This window comes from Trachinotus anak, unplaced genomic scaffold (assembly GCF_046630095.1).
Source record: "Trachinotus anak isolate AG129_WGS33_773 ecotype Australia unplaced genomic scaffold, CSIRO_AGI_Tana_v1 ptg000018l, whole genome shotgun sequence".
Lineage (NCBI taxonomy): Eukaryota > Metazoa > Chordata > Actinopteri > Carangiformes > Carangidae > Trachinotus > Trachinotus anak.
The window spans coordinates 7,095,007-7,103,951 of NW_027273869.1; the positions used below are offsets into that span (position 1 = coordinate 7,095,007).

The 8,945-nt window shown below is 40.6% G+C and overlaps 1 protein-coding gene across 2 annotated transcripts; it reads right to left on the minus strand.

Annotated features, from left to right (window-relative positions):
- Positions 1-631: 631 nt before the first annotated feature.
- pyroxd1 (pyridine nucleotide-disulphide oxidoreductase domain 1) lies at positions 632-8,551 on the minus strand. 2 transcript variants are annotated; one of them, XM_071501546.1, is made up of 13 exons: positions 8,244-8,551; positions 8,030-8,110; positions 7,670-7,789; positions 6,969-7,097; positions 6,036-6,109; positions 5,608-5,804; positions 5,384-5,481; positions 5,143-5,245; positions 4,934-5,049; positions 4,040-4,162; positions 1,856-1,993; positions 1,567-1,656; positions 632-1,058 (listed from the first exon to the last, which is right to left on the minus strand). In XM_071501546.1, exons 1-13 carry the CDS (start codon positions 8,319-8,321, stop codon positions 900-902), a joined length of 1,506 nt encoding a protein of 501 aa, XP_071357647.1. In that variant the 5' UTR covers positions 8,322-8,551; the 3' UTR covers positions 632-899. The 2 variants fall into 2 exon arrangements, with proteins under 2 accessions (XP_071357647.1, XP_071357648.1); XM_071501547.1 differs by having other exon boundaries at positions 636-1,058; positions 4,934-5,046; positions 8,244-8,536.
- Positions 8,552-8,945: the final 394 nt, after the last annotated feature.

Genomic DNA, 8,945 nt, shown 5'->3' on the forward strand with positions numbered 1-8,945 from the left:
ACCTTTACCAGACAATGTGAGCAGCTGAATCAATATGGGCGGGTTCTTGTAGAGGAGGCACTGACCCAAAAAACAAATCTATCAAACCACAAACCCACAAGCAGAAAAGGGAGGTTTGCTTCTTTTAGTCTTCAAAATTTTCCCTGTGTAGACAACTCTTTCCACTTCACTTCTAATGTTTCTTGTCCTTACAAAAGTGGACTTTCAAATAGCAACGTCCCCAAGAGCAACATATCCTCGGAACAATAGACGGCATTCTACGAGCCTGAGAATGTCTATTGTTGTAATGTCTTCTGAGGCACAGGAGGAGCCGTAGTTGCTGTTTAGGTTGAAATTTGAGTCACAAGGACAACATGGCAACAAAAGGATTTTCCTCTTTTTTTTTTTTTTTTAACAAGCAAGTATCGCTGGACATATCCCATAATCTTCTGTGTAAAAAAAAATGTGTTTGCCTATCAAAACAGTGGGTCATTTTGGAAGTGCCTTATTGTATTTCACATTCCCCCACAGCTCTGTCAGTGTCTCATATCCGTCACTGCCTCTCATTTAAATATGTGATAGATTTGCATTCATGCTACAACTTCATGAAGAAGCTTTTTTTTAGACTCACTCAAGTACAACTTTAATATACTTGGTTTTGAAAATAATTTAATTTAAAACAAATATATAGTCTTAAATTTACTGGCGCATTAGTAAGAACAAAGATGATCTCTCCTTTATCTTCTTGTCATTGCCAAAAAAAATATCCAACACACCCATTAGCTTGGACAGGAGAGAATGCAGGACTCCTCCCATGACATTTTTCAGGCATGACTTCCTCGTCAATGCCTTCTACCTTGCATGATTTTTGAGGCTGCAGTGTTCAACGTTCTCCAAAGTCTCAACCACAGGCCTCGTGCTTAATCAAAGTAGTCCTCTATATCAATGTTGGGGTTGAGCAGCTCCTCTCCGTACGGTGTCAGATCCATCTGGTTGAGGATTAGGTTTTCAAAGGTCTCCTCCAGGTCTGTTTCCCCGATCAGCACCGCTCCCACCATCCTACCACCGCTGAGAACGACCTGGAACAAAAATCCAGCAGTACTCTGTGTGAAAACCAAACTAAACCAAATCAGAAGGAAGGATTGCCCCTGCTGGTGACGTGTAAACACAGAAACCTTAAGGTGCGATCTCTTCATCTCCACAATTTCAGAAAATTACCAACTGATCAAAAGTTTATAGTCCTGCTTTGCTCCTGGTTTAAACCTGGCATTAGATCATACACAGAGAAGAACAGTGGCTCCTTTCATTCCCCGACAAAAATTAAAAAAATGTATCACATGACATATTTTCCAGATGCCACTGGCACTACGAGAATGGCTTACAGCCTCCAAAGAACTTGAAGTTTTGATACCACTTCCACAAAAAAATCACAGTTCACCAAGTTTGCAGAATAACAAAGCCTTTGTTTATCTGGGTGAATCAGAGTTCAGTAATGAGCCACTGGTAAAAATAGACTGACACTATTAAAATCACTGGAATAATCAACACACAAGGGCATTTATACTTTCTTATTCTGCTCAGTATCACCTTGACATACTCCTGGCCTTTAGTGCAGCGCACCAGCAGCTCCTGGTCGGGCCCCAGCCCCTGCCCATTAAACTTTCCCAGCAGGACCACCTGTGGAATGACCAGAAGACAGGAAGTTGTTTAAATGCATAGTGTGAGTAAGACCAGCGATACAGAGAGGACAGAAGGTCACACTTTGAAATGACCTTGAAGACTCTCGCAAGTAATAGAAAGAAGTTAGAATTTGCATGGTAGATGATTAACATACTAGTTATTAAACCTCAGCTGCCGGCAGTGAAATACCACGCACCTTGTAGTTGAAGAATTTGGTGATATGTGAGAAGAGCTCAAAGCAGAAGTCCAGTTCTATTGGTTCTGACAGGACATGTGCCGCCATGCAGCGGCCTGCGTACCAGCCCATCTGACGGGCCTGGGTCCACAAGCGCATCTGTGTGCACGCATACACACACACACAGACGCACGTTATAAGATTTAAATTTATGACAACACTTTATTTTTCAGCTACTACAGTGCATCCAGAAAGTATTCACAGCGCTTCACTTTTTCCACATTTTGTTATGTTACAGCCTTATTCCAAAATGGATTAAATTCATTTTTTACCTCCAAATTCTACACACAATACCCCATAATGACAAAGTGACAAAGTTTGCTTGAAATGTTTGCAAATTTATTAAAAATAAAAAACAAAAATATAACATGTACATAAGTATTCACAGCCTTTGCTCAATACTTTGTTGAAGCACCTTTGGCAGCAATTACAGCCTCAAGTCTTTTTGAATATGATGCTACAAGCTTGGCACACCTATTTTTGGGCAGTTTCTCCCATTCTTCTCTGCAGAACCTCTCAAGCTCCATCAGGTTGGATGAGGAGCGTTGGTGCACAGCTATTTTCACATCTCTCCACAGATGTTCAATCGGGTTCAAGTCTGGGCTCTGGCTGGGCCACTCAAGGACATTCACAGAGTTGTCCCGAAGCCACTCCTTTGCTATCTTAGCTGTGTGCTTAGGGACGTTGTCCTAGATGATGAAGATGAACCTTCACCCCAGTCCGAGGTCCAGAGCGCTCTGGAGCAGGTTATCATCAAGGATGTGTCTGTACATTGCTGCATTCATCTTTCCCTCGACCCTGACTAGTCTCCCAGTTCCTGCTGCCGAAAACATCCCCACAGCATGATGCTGCCACCACCATGCTTCACTGTAGGGCTGGTGTTGGCCAGGTGATGAGCGGTGCCTGGTTTCCTCCAGACATGACGCTTGGCATTCAGGCCAAAGAGTTCAATCTTTGTTTCATCAGACCAGAGAATTTTGTTCCTCCTGGTCTGAGAGTACTTCAGGTGCCTTTTGGCAAACTCCAGGCGGGCTGTCATGTGCCTTTAACTGAGGAGTAGCTTCCGTCTGGTCACTCTACCATACAGGCCTGATTGGCGGAGTGCTGCAGAAATGGTTGTCCTTCTGGAAGGTTCTCCTCTCTCCACAGAGCAACGCTGGAGCACTGTCAGAGTGACCATCGGATTCTTGGTCACCTCCCTAACTAAAGCCCTTCTACCCCGATCGCTCAGATTGGCCGGGCGGCCAGCTCTAGGAAGAGTCCTGGTGGTTCCAAACTCCTGATGCACCTGAGCTCAATTTTGAGGGTCATGGCAAAGGCTGTGAATACTTATGTACATGTTATATCTTAATTTTTTATTTTTAATATATTTGCAAAAACTTAAAGCAAACTTTTTTCACCTTGTCATTATGGGGTATTGTGTGTAGAATTCTGAGGTAAAAAAATGAATTTAATCCATTTTGGAATAAGGCTGTAACATAACAGAATGTGGAAAAAGTGAAGCGCTGTGAATACTTTCCAGATGCACTGTATATGGACCCTTTTAATTCCCTGACCAGTCTGTCATTGAAACAAGGACATACATAAAACTGTGCTTTTTAGTCTCCTCTGATTGCACACAAAATACATCAGGCACAGTTGTTTACAGGACAAAATAAGTTATAATATTGTATACTGAATGTTTATATGTGTGTTCCTAAACCATTTTTTATTTTATCCTGCTGTGTGCAAATTCAAATAACAGACTCATTAACTCATATTAAGGATCACAAGTTTGTCTTTCAACTCTAGTAAATGGTTTACAGCTCATGTGTTTAATTATTAATGACAGAATTGACAATGTAGTTGCTTTTAATAATTTACATTTGTAGAGCTGTTATCCTTCACGGAAATGAATTAAATGAATTGAATTGATTCAAGCCGCATTGTGAGCAGTAGATGAGAAATGATGATGCACAGAATCTTTGCTTTGTTGAAAGAATTGAAGTTGATCAAAATCCTCTCCAGTTGTGGAAGTTGACATGGTTTATTCTGGAGATAGTTACCCCTCTATGTTGTCCTATGTAGAGCAGTTTCTAAAGATGCAAAGTCAGAGGGAAAAATGGCCTAATTCTCTGTAGATTAATGCACTGTCAGTCAGTTTACCTGCTGCCACTGTGGGCTATGTTCCCAGCATGCAGTGCACACATCTCCTGCGGCGTACACATCTGGCTCTGAGGTCATCATGTGGTCATCTACCTGCAGGCCACCATCATCTGCTAATGCAAACTTAACAAATACAAAAAAAGTAATGTTTCCTTATGAAAGGCCAATACATGATTCATATTTTCTGCTCTGCTCATTTTTGATGAGGTGGTTTTATGGTAGAAAAGTTTTGCAGAGGCTGAAGACCTCATCTGTCCTTTAGTGACATCTAGAGGCTTTAAAACCCAACTGCTGAAAATCTTAAACCATTTTCTGTGTCTGTTTCACTATTTACCAACAGTTTACTCTTTGGGTTCAGCAGGGGTCATTTTTTGCAGCTTAAATCTATCGTTAGGATATTTTATATATATTATAAAGCTTAACCAACACATAAGATCTTCTGTGGGACAAATGTCTGCCAGGACACTTAAAAAAAGGCAAAGGACACTGTAGATAGGCCTCATATTACCGGTGTTATATAACATTTGTACTTGTAAGCAAACAAAAGAAGAGGCAGATGCTGTAGTGTTGGCCCAATTAAAAAAAACAAGGGAGAGTTCATTTGATCCTCATACAGTCGTGCTAAAGTAATGTCCCATATTAGGGGCAGTCGTGAAATTGTCTCTTGATACTGGCGACAGTCCTGAGACATGAAAAAAAAAAAAAATCACCAAATTTTGGTGAAATCTGACATGGCACTGGCACAGCTTGATATCTGCTGGTCAGACATGTGATTCTGTGATTAGGAGGAATGCATCTAATTCAAAATAAGTGTGTTCCCAGTGTTTGATTACCCGCAAAGCCCTGGCAAACTTACAGTTGTCAGTTATCTTGCATGTGAATAAGCTGACTTACATTGTTGCCGTGGAGAAATGGCTCAGTGTTTGGCACGACACCGGTGGCGCTGACAATAAAATCACAGCCAAATGTCTTGCCATTGGTCAGCTGGATGTAAACTGGCCAGGATCCTACTGAGAGGGAAGAAAAGCTTAAGGAATGAAAAGGTGGAGGGGGGGGGAAGGAACAATTAGAGGACAAGTCCAAGGAGCAAATCTAGTTCTCACCATTCTCAGGTCTGAGTGTTTGCTGTTGGGAATTCAGCAGCTCCTCAGAGGTGAAGATCTTTTCCACCTCACACTGGTATTCCACTGAAACTCTGCGGGACGCCTGAAAACACAGTCAGATTAGAGAAAAGACTCAGGAGAACAGGAACACAAGGTCAACACAGATACAGATTCATTCGCAGCAGGTATTTCCCACACAAACAGACTTCTCAAGCTGACCTCCATGCACACACTGTCTCACCTGTTCCGTTCCTCGGAGAGTTATTCCTTCATGCCAGTCTGGACCGAGGGCACTACCAGGCTCTGTGGGACCAGAACTGTGCCCTCGCGAATTTCTCTCTGGGAGTTGACAGACACATTATACACCTCAGTAAAGTCTCTATTAAAATAAAATGAGAGCATGATGGTCCAGGAGGAGATTCCAGTGAAGCATAAGAGAAGATGAGAGACGAAGAAGATGAAGACCTGCAGTGAAGGTCTGTGATGCCCCAGCTGCCGGTTCCTCTGTGGTGTAGCGAGGCCTCTTTAAGGGAGCAGCTCTCTCTGGTTTGTCAGCCTCCAGTGACGGGATGAGGAACTGGGCTGCTCCTGCATCAAAAAACGTATTTCCTATGGCCTTGTCCTTCACAGCCCAGATCACCTCACAACCTTCCACCTCATACCTGCACAGAGCACAGTTATTACCACTAAATGAATAAATCGACGGTGTAAATCATCTCTGAGCATGCTTGTACTATTCCACCAAGGGGTTTCATACAGTATAGGCTTAATGCCCTTCAGTGGAAAAAACATTTAAATTTAAAAAATATGTGTCATAGATATCAGACCATAATCCATAGTGACTCTTTTTAAATGAAGTTTATCTTTCGCCCTTTTGGCTATAGTTTACTCACACTAATTCCAAGGCAATTCCACCATTTCCAACAACAACAATTTTCTTTGCTTTGGATAGGCGCTTCTGAAACTCCTGAAACACAAACACAAGAAACCTGGTGAGCATCACTATACAGTAGATCTTCTTTAAAACTGACGTGACAGTTATGTTTTCAGTCCAACTTTATTTGTTTGTAAATTACCACATTATCATAAAAAGAACATTTTTATCATTTTGTCACAATCTACTACACTCACACATACACTCAGTGATCAGCATTAGGTTCACCTGTACAATCTATTCCGACTAAATACAACAGCTCTGCAAAAAATTCTACCTTTTTGAAATTTGTAATGATCCATTTTTGGTGACATTGTTGAAAATGTGCAATATAATGCAGTTCAGTACAACACCACTACTAACTATGACTCCAAGGTTAAAATGTGTGAAGTGAATTAATACCCCTATAACAATGCCAACAGAAACTGTACATTATAGGCATATTAAAATAGGCTTTATACCTAATACCAAATAAAATGGCCAGTAAGTATAATTCTTATCATCATCAATTGATCAGTTGGTCTTTTTATATGATGCACATGTATTAAAATAAATGTATGATATCGTACAGCCTGGCAGAGGTTCCTTCTCTGAGCACCTTTTTACACAAATACAACAAGATAATGTTGTAGCCACAGCAGCCAGATACACTTTTTATACACAGAGCAAGAGTCATTTTTATTCTGTATGTATCTAGCTAAAAAGCGCACATGAAAGGATGAAAGCATCCAAGAGAGCAGAGAGAAGAAAGAAAAAAGGGTGCATGACACATTAAAAAACAAAATATAATTGGAGGATGTGCTTTTTCTTTGGAAAAATGGTTTCTTGCTACTGTAAGAAAATCTTGTTATTTCAGACAACAACACAAACATCCAGAGGGGTGGTGTCGTACCTGGGCACTGTCTGTGTCCCGTATCCCCAGCACATGAGGGTTTTCCTGGGTTAGGAGCTTTGGTCTGCCCCCACTGCAGATACACAGCTTCTCATAACCAAAAACACGACCATCTGCAGTTTCCACTGACTGAGAAGAGAAAGTAGAATTCATGGGAAATGGTGTTTAATTTTAACACCAGGCTTTAATTGTGGTTTTCTCACTCCTCACTTTGAGAAAGTTATGACTTCAGACATTGGACACAAAACTGACCCTTTTGCCACATTTTTAGTTTTAATCACAGTCCTATTACATTGTATTTAGACCACATGCTGTAACTATGTGTCCACAAGATGGCGATAGAAGACAGATGATTGTCACCAAAAAGCCTTCATTGAAATATGATGCAGCAAATCACTGTCTACTCTCTACTCTCATACATGCTGTTACTCCTGAATACTACAGAATACATGGCTTTTGGTACAATTACACACAGTGGTTACATCCCAAAAGTCTGGGAAAGTGGTCTCACGCCTTTGGATCCCACTGTATGTGTTTTTACAAGCTGTCCAAATGACTTATTATATCTACATTACCAAACCAGAAATATATGTGTTATTCTTTATAAACACAGCATTAACTTACTTTCTCACTGTCACTTTCTTCATACACATCATTACAGACTATCAGTTTATACTAGTCTCTGCAGAACAGCTACTTACATGTGATTGTGTGTGAAGTGATTTGACAGCAGAGTGGATGACAGTCAGGTTGGGAAATTTCTCCTCCAAAACACTGGATGGGCGCTCCTCTACATCAAACTCTTCCAGCGTCTTCGACACCTTCCCAATAATGACAAAGGACAATGATGAAGGATTTGGTAATTGCCACTTATTTAGAGCAACTTGATGACACAGTCTAGTGTTTGTCCATTAAAAGCAAAACAACTTCTTGTTCTTCTGTGTGGCAAATTTGATGTTGTAATTATTTGGTGAATCACTTCAAATACATGAGTGCATAAAGAGTGGGAGACTCGGTGGAAAACAAAGCCATAATATCACCTTCATCATCTACCTCCTGACCTGTTTATAGTTGGTCACTGCCTTGATATGGGGACCTGCTGTGATCAGAGCCACCTCAGCTGACGGAATCTGGGATGACAGCTGTCAATGAAGATTAAGATTTATGTTAAGTAGCTACATTACATGCAATACAGGAACAGAGCATCTGTATCTAGGTTCATAAATACATTTATCCCATGCACAGCTAACATGTTACTTATCAGGTCATTTTCACCTGCTCAACACATGTCACACCCGCGATACCACCTCCCACGATCACAAACTTAAACATTTTCTCTACTTTATCTGCCATTCCTTTCACACGGAGCTAAGCTAAAGGGCTAAGCTATCTCGCTAACACTAGCTGCTGTGCATTTTCCGACAGAAAAAACACTGTCACTCGGTCGCTGATAATCATTTAACGCCCAGCTAGTTATTGGTAAGGGTCAAAATGCTTATGGCAAATTTTCGCCAAATGTCTATGCTCCACATGACACTGGGGAGCGAAGTAAAGTTACTTCCGTGTTTACAAATATCTACGGCAAGCAGCAGGAAAAGTTTTTTTTCCTGCTGAGCGTTTGTTTTACGCCTAACGTCGAATCAAACAACACTATTCCATAGTAACGATGATATTTCTTTTCTTTTCTTTTTAAATTAATCACCACATCAGAAATACAAATGAAGACACACCAGTAACAAGGAGAAAATATATATAATATATTATAAGGTTAGATACAAAGTTTGACACAAGCAAATGCAAACTGAAAAATGTGTATTTAAAAAAAATATAGTAATATGTTAAATTTGGAGCACAAATTTACGGTTTTCACAGCTTTTATAAAAGGTTTAAAGGTATAAAGGTTTTCCCCTCACTGAGGGCTTTCACAGAAGGTACACATTCCTTCAACCCAGGAGATATAACACAAATCGCCTATGC

Bases quoted from the DNA above. Each gene is read 5' to 3' on its own strand.
- pyroxd1 (XM_071501546.1), bottom strand. From the start codon at position 8,321: ATGGCAGATAAAGTAGAGAAAATGTTTAAGTTTGTGATCGTGGGAGGT. The intron at 7,790-8,029 runs GTCAGGAGGTAG...ATTATTGGGAAG, and splicing joins CAGTGACCAACTATAAACAG to GTGTCGAAGACGCTGGAAGA. The intron at 5,246-5,383 runs GTGAGACAGTGT...CTGTGTTTTCAG, and splicing joins CTCTCCGAGGAACGGAACAG to GCGTCCCGCAGAGTTTCAGT.